General features: G+C 58.3%; 1 protein-coding gene across 10 annotated transcripts in view; it reads right to left on the bottom strand.

The window, feature by feature from the left end:
- Positions 1–3,745: 3,745 nt before the first annotated feature.
- Positions 3,746–20,877, bottom strand: part of NCOR2 (nuclear receptor corepressor 2) — a 239,145-nt gene continuing 222,013 nt past the window's right edge. For 6 of the 10 annotated variants that reach the window (XM_055550325.1, XM_055550328.1, XM_055550331.1 and 3 more), the window contains 11 exons: positions 20,609–20,822; positions 16,727–17,154; positions 15,312–15,461; positions 14,998–15,143; positions 14,311–14,504; positions 13,303–13,452; positions 12,535–12,680; positions 11,093–11,146; positions 8,224–8,448; positions 6,908–7,087; positions 3,746–6,333 (listed from right to left, as the gene is read on the bottom strand). In XM_055550325.1, coding sequence (XP_055406300.1) covers positions 6,152–6,333; positions 6,908–7,087; positions 8,224–8,448; positions 11,093–11,146; positions 12,535–12,680; positions 13,303–13,452; positions 14,311–14,504; positions 14,998–15,143; positions 15,312–15,461; positions 16,727–17,154; positions 20,609–20,822 — 2,069 coding nt within the window. In that variant the 3' untranslated portion in view covers positions 3,746–6,151. Of the gene's footprint in view, positions 6,334–6,907; positions 7,088–8,223; positions 8,449–11,092; positions 11,147–12,534; positions 12,681–13,302; positions 13,453–14,310; positions 14,505–14,997; positions 15,144–15,311; positions 15,462–16,612; positions 17,155–20,608; positions 20,823–20,877 lie in introns of all 10 variants that reach the window. The other 4 variants (XM_055550333.1, XM_055550334.1, XM_055550330.1 and 1 more) reach the window with 3 other exon arrangements.

Raw genomic sequence — 20,877 nt, 5'->3', positions numbered from 1 at the left:
CTGCAATGCAGGAGACCCGGGTTCGATACCTAGGTTGGGAAGATCCCATGGAAAAGGAAATGGCAACCCACTCCAGTATTCTTGCCTGGAGAATCCCATGGACAGAGGAGCCTGGTGGGCTACAGTCCATGGGGTAGCAGAGTCGGACACGACGGAAGCGACTGAGCACGCACGCTTGGTGTCTTTGCAGGGACTCCAGCCTTGCAGGAGGATGGTCTCTGACAAGGAGTGGGGGTGGTGAGGCAGGAAGGCAGGGCCAAGGGACAAGTTCATGTCACCAAGAGAAAGAACCTCAAGGCCTCGGCTGCTTGGGGAGGACAAACGGGGCACAAACACAGCGCTGGGGCTTTGTGCGGACATGCATGCGTGCTGGGGTCACATCGCTGGCACCAGGCAAATTCAACTGAGTTTACTTTCCAGTCACAACTCTGATCTCCACACTTGGAAGGAAAAATGGGTTGGGCTTCCTGACATGTGCAATTATGGTGCCAACGAACCTGGTGACCTTGGAGATGTCCCAGGGGTCGCCGTTCAAGAAACAACTTCCGGGGCGTGTAGTTAGCTGATGGCTTCCAGTCACAGAGCACAGGAATGGGACCCCTCTGACGGGCATCTTGGCTCTCGGTTGACCGAGGCTGGATCCCTGCCAGGTCCTGCTTCCTGCCTTTGTCTTTCACAGATGTCACCCCCATAGGCCTCATCCCCCTGCCCCAACCATCTCAGTACCTCCCCAAGGACCTGGGTAGCACTTATGCCTCTGAGAATCAAGCAAGACCATCTCCTTGGACCATGCAAACAGCTTCCATGTTCCCTGTTGACCTTGGAACTCCAGCCTGCTTCCTTGTATGGCCGGGGTTCCAAGAGGCCCACCCTGCGGGGAGGAGTAAGAGGGGTTCAAGGGTTGCAGCCACAAGACCCTCAAGCACACCCCGATTTTCCTCTAGAGAAGCTGTGTGTCCTACCAGAACCTAGAGGACTTGGAGACCAGCAGAAAGCGGTGCCCATCTCATCTGGGACCTGTCCCAACCCTTGGGATTACTACCCCTAAAATAGAGCCTAGAGGCTGGTGACCCCACTACCAAGGCTCAGGGTGCTACCTGCAGAAGGCACTTTGGTCTTCTGTCCTCCCCACAACGCTCTCCAGATCCAGATGCAATGGGCAAACTTGGGGGGCAGAGGTTGCTCACTAAGCTCCCTGGGAGGGGAAGACCAACATGGGAAGGGCATGGTGGCTGGAAAGAGTTTCTTGCTTTACTTCTCTGAGCATCTGCAAGATGGGCACATGATTTCACCTCCCTGGCGGCTGGGACAGTGAGAATCCATGCTGGTAAAGCTTCGGCTGCAATTGAATCAAGCTGGGACCATCCTGGGGGCGGGTCAGGGCATCCATCTCTCACGCAGCCGCAGAAACACTTCCCAGGTTGGAGGACCGGCTCTGGCCCCACACACCCATCCTGACCTGCTTCGCTAGGCTTCTTCTGCTGTCTCCCCAGCCAGTCTCTGGGTTCATCACACTCACAGGCCTCAAATCCAACTTGGCAGCCCCCGCCCACCTACAGACAGGTGCCCTGGCGGCAGTCTCATCCCCGCCCGCCCTTAGTGATGCTGCGAACAGCGGCCCTGGCAGCCGACATGTGCACGGGCCGCCTTCTCTGTCTGCAGACCGCCTGACCGTGCTGTCAGCACTTTTTTGCATTTAATCTTCCCAAGGAGCCTGTGAAGTAGCTGGTGAGACATTCTAATGAGGAAGTGGGACCTGGCCAAACTCCAGAGGGGTGAGATGGACACACAGCCTGTCGCGTGACCACCACAGCTGAACCTTCCCCGGCTTCCCGGAGGAGGTGTGAAGACAGACACTTCCTTCTAAGGGCTCGCTCCTACCAGCTGCCAGCGATCAAGTCAGTCCCACCCCTTCCCAGTAATATGCAAATGAGCCACTGTCCCTGGACCACCTGGAGTTTTCCCTCCCCTCTCTCCTTTCCTAACAAACCCATTCATGTCTTTTTCCCTGGCCTCACCCCACCAACTCCTGCTCAGATGGGTAAACTGTGTCTCTACAGAAGTACACAGCCCAGCTCTGAGTTACTCCTCCCAGCAATATCATTGTCCCATTTTACAGATGGGAAAACCAAGGCACAGAGGGTTCAAATGGCTTGGCCAGGGTCACACAGCTGTTAAGTGGCAGCTGGCCCCACGGTCCATCCATACTCGCAGGCTACACCACCTCCCTCCTGCCTGTCTGGTACGTGGCCTGGCCCCTTGATGGGAGCCCTTCCTGAGGCAATGGGTCTCTGTCCTGGCCCCACACTAGTTTCCCGGCCTGCTTTCTCTTCAGCACTTGTATCCTCACAAGTCAATGAGCTCCAATTTCAGAAAACCAGCCCCTCATCTTACTGGGTGTTGCTTGTTCTGTCTCAGAAATTCCAGGGCCCCCACACAATGTCCACCCACCCTGGCCTCCTGAATGCCCTGGCTGGGTCTCACCTCCCACGCTTTGCCCACACAGGTTCCTCCCACTCAGCACATCCCTTCCCCAAGAGCCACCACCTCCAGGAAGCCACCCTGATTGTTCCAGGTCAGTTGTCATTTTGTCTGAGTCACCTGGGCCCAGGAAGGCTTGTCCTGAGCCAACCTGAGTGCCTTGGGGACCAGCCCATTCCTGCCTTCCCTGTGGACGGCAGCTGTTCAGGCCAGTGGGCTGGGCCTTCCCCTGAAGAGCTGTCTGTGGCCTCACTGGAGACCTCCTGGCCACAAGGAACTGAAGGGATCGGGTTCTAGCTCCAACCTTGGGTACCACCCCTGCCATCAGGAGGGCTGCAAAGCATCTGCACCAGGAACATCTGGGCTGCTGGATGAATACAGATTCCCAGGCCCCACGGTGAACCCAGAGAATCATTCATAGCCACCAGGCGGGGCCCAGGAATCTGCATTCTAACCGTCACACTGAGACACAGGGACACTAAATAACTGTCCCCCACCTTATAAACCACATTCTCATTTCCTACTGAATCTGATCCTCACGTGTCAGTTCAGCTCACCAGTCACCAGGGGGCTTGGTTAACAATAGACAGGAAGAGAAAAGCAAGAGCCTTGCTCTCCAGGGGTTCTGTTCAGTAGCTTGCGGTGTATTAGCAGAGACCCAGAGGAGCGAGAAGACGGGAGAGATGATGGGTTTTAGAGGAGGGAATGACCTAGCTGGGTTTTGAAGTGTGTGTAAAAGTTTTCCAGGAAAATGGGGGTCAGGGAACAACATGAAAGTGTTAGTTGCTCAGTCGTGTCTAGCTCTTTGTGACCCCAAGGACTGCAGCCCGCCAGGCTCCTCTGTCCATGGGATTCTCCAGGCAAGAACACTGGAGTGTGTTCCCATATCCTCCTCCAGGGTATCTTCCCAACCCAGGGATCAAACCTGGGTCTTCTGCAGACAAACTCTACCAGGGAATTAATGCGAACAGCTTTGGGCTCCTTTTAAGATGGAGCAGTAAGAAAACTGAACCAGAAGGGAGTCAGGTGAACCCTTTTGGGGGCTGAGCCTGGAAAAGAGGACGGACCCTCTGCAGGCACCAGGAGGACCTGAGTTCTCCCTGTGCCCTGCCAACACCCCGGTGTGGGGTCTGTGCTACCGGCCCTGAGAATACAGAGGTGTCGGGTGGTGTCAGTTCTGAGGTCCTGGAGACAGAGGGCTGGCAGAGATGATCCTGTGGGTTGACAGCTGCGTTACCCCCCACCCCCACCCCTGGTCTGACTACAGCTGAGGGAAGAGCCGTGGGATCCTGGGTGACACCAGCATGCCTGGCTAACCCCTGCTGGCTGGTGTGGCCAGTACAATCTCACCCACCCTGGATTCCAGGTGGGGGCTGGCCTGCACCCCAGGCAGAGGGAGGCCCCGCCGAGGACAAGACCCTTTGCTGGCCCAACACTGCCACCTGCCTGTCGGCACCAGTACTGCAGCCCAGGTGCCAGGCTGCATCCTGTGGGACTCAAGCCCTCTGCCTACTCCCTTCACGGCAAAGGTTCGCGGGGTAAATTTGTAGTGCCAGCGAGGCTGGGCAGAGTCCCCTGGGGACGCAGACCTCCCCCCATGCCCCGGTCTACATCCTGGGGAGATGGGGTGCTGGGTTGACCACCAGGTTAAAGGTTGGGCTGGGGATGGCAATTTCTCCCTCCAGCGGCCCTGGCTCTCTCCTCCTCTGCCCCCCACCCTGAAAGCCCATCCCGCACGCCATGTCTGCTGCAAAGAACTGCAGCCTCTCTGAAGCGCTGGCTCCGCTCCTGAAGGAACATGGCAGGCCTGAGAGCACAGCCCTTCAGACCCGTTCAACCAAAACCGCAAGTTGCCAATCGGCAGATGTCTCAAGACTTGAGCTGGGAGGGCTGTTCCCTCTTCTGCCTCATATTCAAAGCCAAGAATCTGTCTGTTTTCTAACGAGGCGTAGGTGGAATAATTTTTACTTTTTAAAGTATTTATGTGGCTGTGCCGCATCTTAGTCATAGCACACGGGATCTTCACTGCTGTGCACAGGCAAAGTTGCTCTGCAGCATGTGGGATCTTAGTTCCCTGACCAGGGATCAAACCCGTGCCCCCTGTACTACAAGGTGGATTCTTAACCACTGGACCACCAGCCAAGTCCCAGAATAATAACTTTTGAGGTATTTAACAGTTCAGAGTTGATGACGCCTGTCTTGGACACTGTCAGCATGGGTGTGAATTTCCGATACCCTCCTCGTGGGTGAAAATTCAATACTCCCACCATGGGTGTGATGGTTCAATGTCCGCACACTGACGTCCTTACCGTTGGTATAAATGCTCGCCTGCAGAGGAGCCGACTCACTGGGAAAAAACCCTGATGCTGGGAAAGACTGAAGGCAGGAGGAGAAGGGGACGACAAAGGATGAGATGGTTGGATAGCATTCCTGACTCAATGGACATAAGTTTGCTCCGGGAGATAGTAAAGGACAGGGAAGCCTGGCTTGCTGCAGTCCACGCGGTTGCAAAGAGTTGGACACGACTGAGCAACTGAACAACATTCAGCTGCAGATGGGATGAGTCTAGGGAGTCCGGGGACTTGCCCGTGTCCCCTGCAGGGTTACACTCCCACCATCCCATTCTGTGTTGCCCACCCTCCGGGCTGTGGGTCCGAGATAGAGAAGGAGCCTCTGTAACTCGAGTATAATTTGCTTTTTAATGAGAAGAACATGTGTAAATGACAGGACGCCACCGCCGTGCGCAGATGGCGGTCACAGAATACCCATCAATTCATTCTGCCCAAGGAAGGGAGGACACAGGGGGGCTTGGGGGCCGGCAGCCCCCACCCTCCTTGGTCCTGCGGACGATGGGGTCACCGACTGTCGGCCTGCGCACGCCTCTTGAACGGTAAGCAGAGATCGAAAGCACAGCAGCAATAATACTGGGTAAGTCCTTCCTTGCTTAAAACATCTGAATTAATTCATTGAAGGTATCAAAAATATACCCTGTAAACCAATATATCATTTACACCTGCCTTTCCTTCCCGCCGCTGCGGCAATGCTGCGTGAACGAAACAGTCCAGTTCCTCGGAGCAGCCGCTCGCCCCAGACCGCACCCAGCCCTGTCGCCCGCCCACCTGGCCTGATTCGGTTTCCCGCGGTCTCGTCGGCTGGGGCAGCCCCTGGGGCCCGGGGAAAAGAGTGCTGGGGCCTGGACAGGGCCCGTGTCCGTCTGTCCAGAGTGCTAAGCGGGAGGGGGGGTTGGGGGCAGATGGGGCTGGGGGTGCGGGGGCTGCGAGCTCAGTTTAGACTTTGGTTCCAAATGCGTTAAGGGGGGAGGCAGTGGCGTGGGAGGTGGGTGGTCGTCCTGCTTTGGGTCCCTGGCCGCCCCGGCTGTATGCGTGTGGCCGCCACACACGCCTGCTGTGCCCCCTGCCCGGCCCGGCCCCTCCCCTCCCGAGCACCAGGTAAACATCCCCTGAGTAAGGTCACTGCGCGGGCCAGCCGGGGCGGGAGTCGTAGTTAAGGCTTTAGACAGGCAAGGATGCCGGCTCTGGACGGACGGACGGACGGATGGATGGGCGCACAGGCAGACTCAGGGGCTCCTTCCTCGGTGCGGGGAGTCGGCGGCCGCCCGCTCCTCGCCCTGCTGCTCCGGCTGCTCGCTGCCCCCTCCCCGCTCTGACCGTCACTCGCTGTCGGACAGCGTCTCGTACTGCGAGCAGAGCAGCGGCTTGGGCTCCTCGTCCCAGGCGTGGTGGGGGCCGGCCAGGGGCCCGCTGCCCGCGGGGAGCCCAGGCGGGGGCGGGGAGGCCATGACCCCTGCCTGCAGCCGCATAATCAGGGGGTTGTAGGGGAACGGGGTGGACCCTGCCGGAGAGACCGGGAGAGACGACTCGGTGAGCCAGGCGGTCCCTGTGGGCCCCACCCACCTGCAACTCTGGGGCCTCGCCCTCCTGCCTCTGCTGCCCCCTCTATCTCCTGAAGGTTCTCAAACTTCCTGCCTGGACTCCCTGCCACCACTCCCATCCCATCCATGCCCAGCAGCCTATCTTCCAGCCCTGCAGGAGCCTCCTCGCTGCTCCTGACCTTGTCCCCGGGGCTTGTTCTGCAGCCAAGGGATCTCCTGAACCTCCACCAGGGACCTCCCCACACTCACAGAGAAATCGGGGGTGGGCGGCTCCCTTGCAACCCCCCTGCAAACCCATGGGACTGGTCCCTGCCCACGAGCTTCTCTCTTCACTTCCGGAATACTTAATCCTCTCTAACTGCACCCTTGCCCTCCAGCTGGGCCCTTACAGGAAGTGTCCTGACCCTGTGCGAGCCTGAGTTTAGCTGGGCAGGGCCCTGAGTGGTTTTCTCAGAACAGGCCTGACCACACGCTCCGTGCACAGTAGGTGCTCAAGCAGCTGGCCTGGCCCCCTTGCCCAGCCCAGGCGCCCACCTGCGGAGGAGGGCCGGTCCTCCCACACGCGGTTGGTGAGCGGAGTCCGGCGGTTGCAGTCTCCTTCCGAGTGCACCGAGGAGACGGAGGGTGGCCGGTCCCCAGACGCCAGGCCCGGGGCTGGGGACTTGGCTTTTCGGCTGCTGGGTCTGCCAGAGACTTTGGCCTTCCCGCCGCCACCTGCAGGGAGACACACGGAAGGGGCCGCGTTGGACTGTGAGGACAGGTCTCATGCTGTGGGGACTGGGGGATGGGTGAGGCCCTGACCCCCTGCTTCCTGGGCACCCCAGGGAGGGGGAACAGCAGCCCAGGCCCCTGGGAAGCCAAAGAGGTCAACCAGATGTCCAGACCCAGCCATGCACCTGGATGTGCAGGAGTTTCTACTAGGGCAGTGGATAGAACTATGTGCAAAGCCCCCTCAGGCTGCCCTGAGGCCCATCTACCCATTATGGGCTAATACTCCAAGCACAAAGCCTCAGGCCTCTGGCTTGACCCTGACCATGGCCCTAGGACTGTGCTGGGGCCTGGCGGGGTGCAGGCCCTCTGCAGGGAAGCCGGGGGCCCTGAGGCCAGGCCTCGGCTCGCCTTAAGTCCAGAAACTTCCTGGGGCCACAGTGTCCAGGTTAGAAAAATGGTTCAAGCGCTCTCCTTGCCCAGCCCTTGCTCTGATATGTGGTTATGATTAGGGACCCAGGGCTGAGGGCGAGCTGGCCCATATGGTTTCCCTAACTCATCTGAGTTTGGGTCTGGCACACAGACCCTGGTCTCCTCCCCATCAGGCCCAAGGGCCAGCCGTGGACACACATGGTGGCCACCGCAGGCACAGAGCCCACTGGCCTGGCTGCCCATGAGCCCAGGGGTCCCCTTGATCCACACACAGAAGGTAAGGTCCTCACTCCAGCCCAATCGCCCCCAAGGAGACACAGAGGAGGCCGGGACGTAGGCATCCGGGGACCTGTGTCCGGCAGGGTTCGAGGAAGGCGGGGCAGGGCTCGGGCAGCGGCGTGAGTGGTTTTAGAAAAGCGGCAGCTCCTTCGTGCCCAGTGGGCAAGGGCGGACCCGGGGCAACTGGGACACCAGGGGGTGCCTGCCCAACTTGGGGTTAGCCAACTCCAGGACCACGTCAAACACGCACAAAAAAGTCAAGTCACAAGCTCCAAAGCTGGGGGTGGGGGGCGGGAGGGGGGGCGTTGGTCAGAGAACCATGGAGGAGGAGGAGGAGGAGGAGGAGGCGGGAGGATTAATGACACCGGGGTGGGGAAAGACGGGGCGGGCGGGCGGGGCTGGAGGGCCGAGGCGGGAGGAGGCCTGCAGACCTGGCGAGGTGAGTGCGTGTTCGCTCCGTCCGTCAGCAGCGGTTATGGGCATAGCAGCAGCGGGCAGGCTGGCACTGGCATTCAGAGGGTTAAAAGCATTGGCGCTGAGCGGGTGCTCTTCCCACTGATCATATTTACCCATGAGCGCCTTTCTAATAATAGCCTCCAGCCCCATGTTGGTGCTGGCATGCTCCTGCACCGCCTGGCTTCTGCAGGTCATGAGGCCTGGGAGAGAGACACACACACAGAGGGGCCAGGAGGGGGCCAGAGGGGGAGGGAGAGAGAAGCACAGAGGGAGAGAGGGAGGAGAAGAGAGAATACACAGTGAGCACATTTCGGCAAAGCAACGATCGGTTTCCCTGTCTACCCCGCCCGCCCTGGTCTTCCCTGTGGGGCGATGGGCGGGAGGCCTCCCTTTGACTCAGACACTGGAGACTCTTAGGGATTCCTGGTGAGGGTGAGGGGGAGAGGTGGGATTTGGGGAAGTTACATGCTCATCACCCCCCACCAAGCCTCACTTCTACTCTACCCTCTGGGGAATCGGAAGCTCTTTCTGGCTCCCTAACCCCAGATGGGGCTGCGTCATTATTTAAAATCCAAGTGGCCTTAAAACCAGGGAGTGGGGTGGAGGGCGGGATCAGAGGTCCCCTTATTGAGGGGAAAGGGCTGCGGGGAAACTAAGCCCAGCCTGCGTGCAGTGCTGGGCATGGGGGAGTCCTTCCTTGGTTCCCAGGGCTGTGGAGAGGGACGGGGGAAGGTGACCAGACAGTCCTCCGGCCGCCCCAACCTGGGAGCCCCCAGCCCCCTGCCTGTCCCCCACCCCCCCACAGCTGGGGCCTAACTCTCCTCCCACGCCTTCTCCCCGCCCAGGGAGCCACGAGGAGAGAGAGGTGCAGAGACGGACGGTGAGGGAGGGTGGCAGCCATGCAGTTACGGTGCGTGCGGGGGTCAGGGCAGAGCTGGAGACAGTGGCCTGGCCGCGCCCGCCCGGCCACCCCGGCCCACAGTGGTCCGATCGACGGTTGCCCCCATGGAGCCTTCCAGACACCCACTGCGAAGTCAAGCCAGTTACTCCTCTTTTTCTGTTCACCAGGTTTTCTGACCCTCTCGTTTCCTAGGGACTAATTTTGCAAACCCCAGGGAATGTGCCTCTTTGGGGTATTTTTTGTTGTTGTTGTTAAACCAGACTTCGCTTTCAAAAACCGCCGACAAAGCTCTCTGCCTGCCACCAGGCAGAATTTTTCATGAATTTTAAAACTTTTGCTCCGAGCCAACTGTATGATGAGCAAGTCTGGCTGACCCGACTCATCTGTAAACTGGACTGCTGACTTCGTGACACGGCAGCTTCTAAGATCACATTTCTAAAGCAACTATCTGCTGTCTACGTCTCCTTTTTCTCTTCTTCCTTTTACTTTCAAACTCATTCACAGCCACAAGGCCCCTTGACTTTAAGCCGGGTCTTGGCCATGTTTCATCAGCACTTCAAATTAAAAAAAAGCCATGTCCATCAAGAAAAAGTAAATTTTCCAACAGGGGTGACGGATGGGTGGAGGGGCAGGGAGAGCATTTATGATCCTACAAACTTAAACAGTGGGAAGTGGGAAAAAAGATGTGAGGGGTGCTGGCCACGATGGTTCCTCGGTGGGTTAGCACCCTACAATCACAGATGAGCCTGACACCAAGGTCATGGATACGTGGTCTGACTGGTGCTGAGTCAGGAAGCTGACCCACCGCCAGTCCTGGAGCAGGAGCTGAAGCAGCAGAGACTGAGGTCTGGGGGAAATTCTTTTGTTTGGATTACACGGCTTCGGAAAAAAAAAGTTGGATCTAATTTATATACAAGTTTTCACATAAATCTTGGTGGTTGCGCATGAATTTCTACATACATGTGCACCTGTGTGTCTCAGTGTTTCAGTCAAGGTTTGGAACATTCTGAAAACATCCATTTCTGACCATCTTGTTGTTTCGACCAAAATGCCTCTTCCCTGTTGCCTAAGGCTCAGCATTTAGAGGCCCCGTGGCCCCCTGATAAAATCCAATAGTTGTCTTTTGCTCACCCCGTTCCTGGAGCTGTGATGGCCCCAGAGGAGGTCAATATGTCCCCCTGTGTTCCTCCCGAAGATGCTCCCACTCTGGCAGAGCGTCAGCCCCATCTGCTCTGGGCTCAGTCTTTTCATACCAGACACAAGGCCCTTCCCCACCCAGCCCTACAGAGGCAGCAGAAATGCACAGTGTGGCCCCTACTGGAGGCTGGGGGATCCAACCCCAAGGGCTTCCAACGCATCATAGAAGGCTTAAGTTTCAGCTTAAACACGTGTGGATTTTACGCTCCTCTCAGAATACGTCTGCAGTGTTCCCCTAGCCCCCTGGCTAGCATTTTCAAGTAAAACTCATGTTCTAACTATATAAAATGCCCACCTGGACCGCGAGGGCAGCCTGTATGCACACAGGCTCACTCCCCATCCACAGACTCGAGTCTCCATCTGACACCCCAACAAACAAGCCGGGCAAGTTTCTGGACAGCTGTGTGTGATTCTAACACTGTCCTAAATGCACCAGGAGGCCTTGAAATTGAACTCCAAATAGAGACTCATTGCAGGCCTCCCCCCTCCCCGCCTCCGGCCTTTTATGTGCATCTGTATCCCCACTGCAAGGTTTGTTTAGACCAGAGGAGGGGACACACTCGAACTGAGAAAGGCTGCTTGTCACCATGGCTACAGCCAATGTGGGGCCCAGAGACCTCCATGACCTCACTCCCGAGTCTCCTCCTGGGTCCAGACCCCCAGTGTGACCTCCCCAGGGTGCATAGTGACGGGGCTGGGGTGGGGGGACGGGCACAGGGCTGGCGGCCCCCGGGACGGATGGTTACCTGCTCCGGTGATGGCGGGCATGTTGAAGATCTCTGTCCCCGGCTGGCCGATATCTGGAGGGGGACAATAAGAAGGGTGAGGGCGATGGGCCCATGGATCCTGGAAATCATCTGCCCCCTCCCCCCCACCCCACGCCCCTGCCACCCACCCCACTTCCCTGTCTGGTCTAGGCAAGGTGCACCAGCCAGGAGCTTGTGCAACGCAGCAGGCCTAGTCTCAGTCCATGGGATTCTCCTGGCAACAATACTAGAGTGGGTTGCCATGCCCTCCTCCTAGGGATCTTCCCGACCCAGGGATCGAACTCGTGTCTCTTGACATCTACCTGCATTGGCAGGTGGATTCTTTACCACTAGCACCACCAGGGGCAGCACTTGAGAGTCTGTATTTCTTTTTAAAAAAGGCAGCCTGCCATATATAACGCCTCACTTGGCTATGTCTCGAGTTTTGGAAGCTTGACTACCCTGTGTGTGTGTGCTAAGTTGCTCAGTCGTGTCTGACTCTTTGCAAGAGACCCCATGGACTGCAGCCCTTCAGGCTCCTCTGTCCATGGGATTCTCCTACAAATGGACTCTGAGTGCTTGTGTGGAGGTTCTAGCACAGCTAGAGGGGAGCACAGAGCTACTCATACACTCTTGACCAAAGAGGGGGTCATCCTCTTCAACTGAGCACACGGCTCTGGGAGGCACACGCATGGAGCGGTGAGGGAGGAAGGGGACACCTGCCAGATAGCCAGGTCAGCCAAATCAATCCTGGTGACCAATGGGGTGACAGAGGTCACAGCCAGGTGGCCCTGACATCTGAGATTTTGCATTCTGAGCCAGCTCTCGGGGGCTGCTCATCCGCTGGCCAGTGCGCGGCACTGGACAAGGTTCTGGACTTAATAGCCTGGGCCAGGGACTGTCTGCAAGGCTGCGATGCCAGCCCCAGAAGAAGAAAAGGCTCTGCAAGGCCCTCGAGCTCCCCCTGACTAAAGAGCTCTTTGAAGCTGGGGATATGAGGACCCTCCATTCATTGGTTTACCGGCTCACAGGTTCTCCTGAGCGTCTGTTATGGGCCAGGCGCTGTGCTAACAGGGGTGGGGAGCTGAGCTAGGACTGACATCCAGGAACCACACAAACAGGGGAAAATCACAAATGTGAGGAACACCATGAGTGGCAGACACATGGAGCCCTTGTATGAGCATGATCTCAGTCGCTGGTGCCCAGCGTGACCTGGCCCGTTCACGCAAATATTCCCTGAGAGCCCTCTGTGTGCTGGGCACCATTCTGGGCACTGCATTCTGTGCCACCAGATACCTACAGCAAAAAAAGAGACCACCCTGGGCTCCTTGAACATGAGGTGATGGGCCAGCGGGAGAGGTGGTTGGCAGGTCCACCCGGCTGTGCTGGTCCCCAATCCCGCCCCCCGTCACCCCACTCCCGGGGAGAGGTGGGCCCCTTACTGTATTCTGGCTCATTCCGGTTGTGGGTGTTCAGCTTCTTATTGATCTCCTGTTTCTTAGATTTGACCATGGCCGAGTTGCTCTCAGTCAGCTTACTGAAGAACGCCGGCGGCTGGCTGGTGTTGCCTGGAGATTTGGAGCCCATCCTGTTGCAAGAATCAGACATCCCAGGTCAGTTCACTTGGTGCTGAGCTTGCACACCCTTGATGATGGGGCGCTCACCACCTGCGCTGCCTTAGAAATTCAGAGTGATGCTTCTCCCACCCCCGAGCTTGCTTCCTTGGTCTCTTAGGGACCATGTCTCCTGAAATCCCCTATCCTTGGGCTCAGGGTATCTCTGGAGAACCCCAGCTGTCCTGGTGGGCCATACCTGTCTGCCTACCACAGTCAGACGCCCAGAAAAGGGCTTGCGGAACCAAAATGGGCTCAGATCACACCTTCCCCTTAGATGAGGGGGCTTTTTTCTCTGCCTCCATCCCCACCCTGGGCCCTGGCTTGGTTCAGAACATTTAGCTCTTTAAATCTCAGATCCTCAAGTGTCGGCAACAGGGGCCCAGCCTGAGCTGAGAGACCCCAGCCCAAGACTCTGGAAGTTGTCATGGAGGTCTCCCAAGTTTCGACCTTGTTTAACAGTAGGTCTGAGGTCCTCAGTTGCACCCCGAAGCCCTTGTCAAGCCCCCAATTGCACAGCGGTGGACCGAGACCACAGGTGGGCAAGGGCTGTATTCCTGAGCACCCCAGGAAGGGGAGGGGCCACCAAGAAGATACCTGGGCTCCGCCTGTTCCCCGTCCCGGTACAGCAGCGGGTACATGGTGCCCCGCGGATGCCCAGGCTCCACCATGCCTTCTGGCGGGGACACAGGTTCGATACCATCCTCGCCGCTGCCCAGGGCTGATGTCTTGCTTGGCTCTGGAGACCTGGGTGGAGAGAGGGTCCCAGCGGTGGTCAGAGCTCTGAGCTCTCCCTCTCGAAGGGGGTGCACCCCTCCCTCCACTCCCCTGCAAGCCCTGCCTCACTCTAAACCAGTGCTTAGCACACTTTTCCTATAAGGGGCCAGATAGTATAAGTATTTCAGGGGTGATGGGCCAGTTGTGGTCTCGACTATATTCTTCTTCGTTTAAAAAGAATAATCCTTAAAAAATGCAAAACCGTCTTCAGCTCACGGACTGTGCAAGAACAGGCTATGGCGGGATTTGGCCCATGGGGGGCACTTTGTTGAACCCCTGCTGCTCCCCTACGCCAGGGACCCCATTGCTCCCCCAAAGACATCCTGCCATCTCCTTTCCTCTGTGTGCCACCCGGAGTGGCTCCCTCATCCTAATGGAGGGCCCTCAGGGGGGCCCCTCCCTCTCCTCTCCGACCGGGGGCCCCTCGGGGTAACCAGGAGTGCGAAGTGCGTGGGTGCCTGCTAGGAGGCTGCTCTCACATCACACAGCTCTGCGTCGAATCCCAGCTCTGCCACTTACTGGCTGCGTCCCTGGGGGCAAGTGAGTTCACTGCTCCGTGCCTCAGTTTCTTCATCTGTGAAATGGGGTAACACTGCCTATACTTCCTGAGGCTGTGGTGAGGATCCTGGTTGGCGTGTGTGAAGGGTTTAGCTTGGTGCCTGGAACCCCCACAGAGTGTGGTGTACATATCAGCTAGGGGTCCAGCTGCTCTGTGACCTTGAGCCAACTCCCCAACCTCCCTGAGCTTCACCCTTCCCGCAGCAGACACCTAACGAAGCTCCTCGGTGGGGACTGGCAAGGGGCACCCTGTCTCCCACCCCTGCTCACCTCTTGCCCCCTTCACTGTGGGGTGAGCCACGGGCCTGGGTGCCGTGGTCCGGGGGTGGGAGGTAGAGGTCACTGGGCGGGCGGCGAAGGTCCAGGACAGGGCAGCTGGCTCCGGGAAAGGAGTAGAGGGGGGCGGGGAGGGGTGCGCTGAGCTGCTGCGGGTGGTGCCGCGTGTAGTCCTGCGTGATGACCTCCTGCAGGCCAAGGATCAGAGGAGACATGAACGGTCAGGTGCCAGCCAGCTGCCAGAACCTTCCAGATGGGGTAAGGGCTGAGCTGAGCTTTGGGGGTAGAACCCTGGGGCGTGGTCCTTGGCTCCCCAGGAGCTTTGAGCCTGTTTATAGCAGCTCAATGCCCCCAGGTGCATTGGGTGAGGCCAGAAGTCCCCAACTGGGCCCCAAGATGGGGCCGATTCAACTGGCCAGGGTGTGTGAGGTATGGATCGTGGGTGGGCTTGTGCACCTGATGCCCCATCAGTGGAGGAGGAGGGGGGACACCTGAGTGGGAGACGACTCTGTGACCCCCAGCATGACGTGCCCTTGCCAACCCCCAGATCCCTGGTTCGCCCCCCACACCTACCCAGGACTCAGTTTACCCATCAGAGGACGTGTGGACCCTCCTCCCCTCCCTTTCTCGGGACCTAGTCCTGCCCCAGGTGCAAAGGCAATGACGAGGTGGGGTAGTTACACTGATGTGCTGTGCCAGGGTGACGACCCGCTGGTGACCTTTGACCCCTGGGGTGGTCTGGAGCAGCGGGCTGGACGAGGGCTGGTTCTCGGGCAGCGGCCGCAGGTGTGGGAGGTGTGCCGCCTCGCCGCTGAGCTTTCCTGGGCCTGTGGGCAGAGCAGGGCTGGTCAGGGCGTGGCTGGGGTGGGCAAGGCCGATGCCCCCCGGGGCTGCCGTCCTCAGATCCCAGCTCCGCCCTTTGAGCTGAGACACTGGACCAACTCCACCACCTCCGAGTGCCTTGGCTTCCCCGTCTGTGCGGGGCGGGACCCCACCTGGCTGCTTGTGCCGCAGGTCTCCCTCCAGGTGGCTCTTGTCGAGCTCCTCCAGGTGCTTGGGGAGCCCCTTGTCATGGGTCAGGCTGGGCGAGCTCACGGGGCTCACGGGCTCCACCCCGTCGGGGCTGTAGCTGCCGCCGTGGTAACCTGCAGCCGGGCGAGGCCCTGAGTCAGGCCAAAGCCAGGGCCAGGGCTGCCCTTCCCAGCCCGCCCCTCCACGCTGGATGGGTTCCCCCGGGCCAGAGGCGGGGAAGATTTGGGCAGATGGAGAGCGGGAGTGAGCCGGCGTGAGGGCTGCTGGCCAGCCAGGGGTGGGGACATGTCGGAAAGGAGGGTGAGACAGCACTGCAGAGAGAGGTGGACGGAGAAGAAAGGCAGAGAACGAGACACACAGGCAGACAGGTGGAGGGAGATGGAGAGAGACCCAGAGACAGTGAGAGACGGACAGCAACAAGGTGGGCAAAGGGGGACCGGAGACAGACCCGGCTGGTGGGGGCCGGACGTGGGGACTGAGATGGGGCAGGATGGGTTTCGGGTAAGGGAGTGTAGAGGCAGCGGATGGGTGGCGAGGGTGTGAGGTCAGTATGGTGGCGAGTGACACTCAGATCCCAGGGCTGTCCCCCCCACATCCCCCTCTCCAGCACAGAGGAGCCCTGAGCTGGGGCTGGAGGTGGGAGACAGGCACAGAAGACTCCCCTCTTCCCTGGGGAAGCTGGCTGGTGGGTCGGCAAGGTAGACACGGGGCCAGAGCATCCCCAAGACCCCCTCACAACCTGGGCAGAGGAGGCTGGGGAACCTGTTCCCAGCTCCTCCTGGGAAGCGGGAGGGTGTTTCTCTTTCCTCCCTGACGTCCCCCTCACTGTACGCCTTGGGGGCAGTGGGGCAGGGTGGGGGAGGCAGCCTCCAAACCACACACAGCAGCAGGCAAAGGGGTGGGCCTGCGCCCCTCCGCAGCCCCGCTCCCCAGACGAAGGTGCAAAGGGGGAGATGGGAGGCGCGGCTGGAGTCAAAATCACAGATCCATTCATTAAAGGAAAAAAAAGCGAAAATCCAAAAGAAAAAAGAAAAATTATGATAAAAACAATGTGCAAATGATGAAGTGCTCCCCACTCCGATCAGAGGGGTAGGTAGGCGCAGCTTGAGGAATCATCAGAGCGTGCAATCGACGAAGACGAGTTTCAAAACAAAATACCAAAACCAACGAAAAATGGGGGGAGGGGAAAAATAAAAAGCAGAGATCTGAAAATATCTTTAGGCCACAAGACGGGGTGGGTGGGCGGCGGGGCCGGAAGTCTTACCATCGCGAGGGGAGTCGTTGGCCAGCGAACCTCCTTCTCGCGGCCCTTTATCGTGAGCAATTTGACGCATGATTATCGCGTCTATGAAGGTGGCCGCTGTCAGGGTGGTCTTACCCAGAGAACGGAGTTCCAATTCCTGGATGGAAAAGGGTTTACTTTGAGTCTTTTCCCGGTGCAGGTCCGCAGCTGAGGCGGGGGGCGCCGGCTGGTCCGGGCTGGCGTGGTGGGACGCGAGGCTCTTCGCTGGGGCGCGGGCGATGGCCACATGGCCGGAGCCGGGGGGCGCCAGGGGCCGAGGCTCAGAGCCCTTGCCGGGGGAGGAAGCGGGCTCCAGCCCGGCGCGGGCTGGAGGCTTGGCGAGGAACGTGTGGCCAGTGTCTGCGCGGGGCCGCTCGGGCCGGGCGACCCGAGGGGCCTCCTTAGGCAGCAAGACAGGCTCCATGAGGGTGGGGTAGACCCCGTCGAGGGTGCCGCCCAGCGGGCAGTGGGTGGCGGGTGGGAATGTGGCAGCTGGGCGGACAGGCGAGGAGGTGGAGGTGGACCTGGGGGAGGAGAGAGGGAGGGTCAGCAGCTGCAGGAGCTGTAGCTGTGGCCCCTGAGGCTGAGGCAGGGTCACTCACTCACTTTGACACTCTGAAGGGTCGCCACTGCCCAGAATAGCTCCCACATTCCCCAGAATAAACCCTCCCAACTGTGGCCTGCGAGACCCCATGCCATAGGGCCTCACCTACCCCATCCATCCATCCATCTACCCATCCATCCATCCATCCACCCATGCACCCATCCATCCATCCACCCACACACCCATCCATCCATCCATCCATCCATCCATCCACCCATGCACCCATCCATCCATCCACCCACACACCCATCCATCCATCCATCCATCTATCCATCCACCCACGCACCCATCCATCCATCCATCTACCCATCCATCCATCTATCCACCCACGCACCCATCCATCCACCCATGCACCCATCCATCCATCTACCCATCCATCCATCCACCCACACACCCATGCACCCATCCATCCATCCATCCATCCATCCACCCACACACCCATCCATCCATCCATCTACCCATCCATCCATCTATCCACCCACGCACCCATCCATCCACCCACGCACCCATCCATCCATCTACCCATCCATCCATCCACCCACACACCCATGCACCCATCCATCTACCATCCATCCATCCATCCACCCACGCACCCATCCATCCATCCATCTACCATCCATCCATCCATCCACCCACGCACTCATCCATCCATCCATCCATCCACCCACACACCCACGCACCCATCCATCTATCCATCTACCCATCCATCCATCCATCCATCCACCCACACACCCATCCATCCATCTACCCATCATCCATCCATCCATCCACCCATGCACCCATCCATCCATCCATCTACCCATCCATCCACCCACCCATGCATCCATCCATCTACCCATCCATCCATCCATCCACCCATGCACCCATCCATCCATCTACCCATCCATCCATCTACCCATCCATCCACCCATCCATCCATCCATCCATCCACCCATGCACCCATCCATCATCCATCTACCCATCCATGCATTCATCCATCCACCCACCCACCCATCCATCCATGATCCCATCAACCCAAAACCTCTTACTGAGCACCTACTATGTCAGGCACTGTTCTAGACATCAGGGATATGACAGTGCACAAAAGAGACAAAAGTGCCTTATGTTCTAGGCGAGGAGACACACTACATACAAGCTCATATGATAACATGATAAATTAAACTCCTATTATTGTGGCAGTTGCTTGAAGGTAATGATTCTGGGTGGAAAACAAGCAAACAGCAAGGGAGCTCTCAGGCATGGGTGGGGTAGGGTGTCTCCCTGAGGGGCTGGCATATGAGCTAGAGAGGAAGTAAGCAAGCCCCGTGAAGAATCAGAATGCCAAGGGCAAAGGCCCTGAGTGTGGGCCAGGGTGGGTGGTTAGAGGAAAGGGCAGGGGCACCCAGTTCTTCCACCTCAGCCACCAGGGGCCACACAGGGCTTCTTGCTGTGTTCTCTGCCCGGAGTGCTCTCCTCACTCCAATTGGGCTGGAGCTGGCTACTCGAGAGTCCCATGCCTCTTCCTTCAGGCAGCCTTCCCTGATTGCTGCCTTGGTCTAAACCATAAGCCCTAAGAGGGGCAGGGCTTGCATCAATGTGTCCCCCATACCCAGTACAGGGCAGGAGACCCACTGCAAGCCCACCAGGAGGAAGAAATACACAAATTCACTCCCTCTGACCTTCAACTGCTGCTGCTACTGCTGCTAAGTCACCTCAGTCGTGTCTGACTCTGTGTGACCCCAGAGACTGCAGCCCGCCAGGCTGCCCCGTCCCTGGGATTCTCCAGGCAAGAACACTGGAATGGGTTGCCATTTCTTTCTCCAGTGCATGAAAGTGAAAAGTGAAAGTGAAGTCGCTTAGTCGTGTCCGACTCTTAGCAGCCCCATGGACTGCAGCCTACCAGGCTCCTCCATCCATGCGATTTTCCAGGCAAGAGTACTGGAGTGGGGTGCCATTGCCTTCTCCGCTGACCTTCAAAGCTAGTGTAATTATCCCCATGCTGCAGATGAGGAAATAGTCTTGGACATGAGCTGGCCCGACTCTATCTCTCATTGGCTTCTCTCTCTAGTCCAATGTTTCCATGAGGAAGTCTTTCACTAACCCTCACCCTCAAGGGTCTTCCTCAGCTGCCACTGGGGAAGGCTTTGATGTTCCTGCTCCAGCGTCTCACTGGCTGTTGCTGGTGGGAACTCATGTCTGGGCACCCTGCTCTTAAGAGTCAGGTGCTCCTGTTCTGTATAACTGCTGGAAACTGACTCGGAGGACACCAAGACGATGCTTCTGGTAAATGATGTTATTTTTTTGGAATTGCAATTGTGGTGGGGAGGGCGTGATTTAGAGCAGCCAAGTGTGGGGAGACTTGCATGAAGGGACGCTTCATTTTGGAAGAAGCAGCTGCCTCCACACAGGTCCCTGAGCAGGGAGGGCCCTGGGGAAACACCTGCCCCCGGTCAGGCAGCTCAGCCCACAGGCCTTGGGCAGTGGTAGGAGGTGGGTCACCAGCGGGGACTTGGGCCTGTTGTGATAGGAAGTGGACTCTGGGGACCAGACACATCCAGGACCTCTGCAGGTTCTCCAGTCTCCAGGGAACCTCTGGACTTGGTCCAGACAAGAGGCACCCGATCTCCTCCTCCCTGTGGGGCTCTGCTGAATACCTGGGGGAGCAGGAAAGCCTCTCCTCACAGCCCTCATGCTCTCTCTCCCTCTCTGCTCCAGACTCCATTCCTGAACTCCATAACCTACCCAAGCTGCTTACCTATCCACCCACCCAACTCCCCATCCACCTACTCATCCATCTACCGACCCAAACCCCATCTACCTACTCAGCTCATCACCTATCCACCTCCCCATCTACCCACCCACCCACCTACCACCTAACCCAATATCCATTCCTCCACTTACCCAACCCATCATCTGCCTATTCACCCATCTACCCTCCATCCACCTATGTAACCATCTAACCATCCAATTAGCTTCCCATCAATTCATCCACCTATTCATCTAGCTCTAACCACCAGTCCATTCGTCCACCCACTGTCATCTGTCTGTCCACCTACCTATCCATTCATCTAGTCTACCATCCATCCATCTACCACTGACCCACCTATGCACCTACCTACTCACCTGTCATCCATCCACTTATCCATCCATATAAGTGGATAATATCCACTTATCCAAATCTATTACTACCCATCCATCTAACCAAATCACCCATCAATTTACCTCCTTACCCAACTCTCTGCCCACCTATCGCTCACCCTCCCATTTATCCCTGGACCCATTGGTACCCGTGCACATCCTTCTACCTGTATCCAGCGACCAGCCCCCCACTCCTTGCCTCCTCCCCCCCGCCCCCACCATGGGCCTGTCCCCTCCCCTGTGCCAACCTGGCCCACCTCAGGACCGTGGGCGTGCTGGGCTCCACGGAGGTGATGATGCTCTTCATGCCCGTGTTGTGCAGCACACTGGGCCTCTGCTGGATGGTGTCCTGGGTCCGCGGTGAGATGGGCGAGTGCTGGTGGGCATGGGAGTGGGAGGCGGGGCGGCTGCTGCTGCTGCCCCCACCCCCGCCGCTGCCGCCGCCACCGCCGCCACTGCTCTGCTCTGTACCTGGGGGAGGCAAGCTGTGCTATCAGACCCCTGGTGCGGCTGCGAAGACCCCGCC

Source organism: Bubalus kerabau, chromosome 16 (assembly GCF_029407905.1).
Source record: "Bubalus kerabau isolate K-KA32 ecotype Philippines breed swamp buffalo chromosome 16, PCC_UOA_SB_1v2, whole genome shotgun sequence".
Classification (NCBI taxonomy): Eukaryota; Metazoa; Chordata; class Mammalia; order Artiodactyla; family Bovidae; genus Bubalus; species Bubalus kerabau.
Note: the sequence above shows the minus strand (reverse complement) of the source record. Positions and strands in the feature narration are given on the sequence as shown.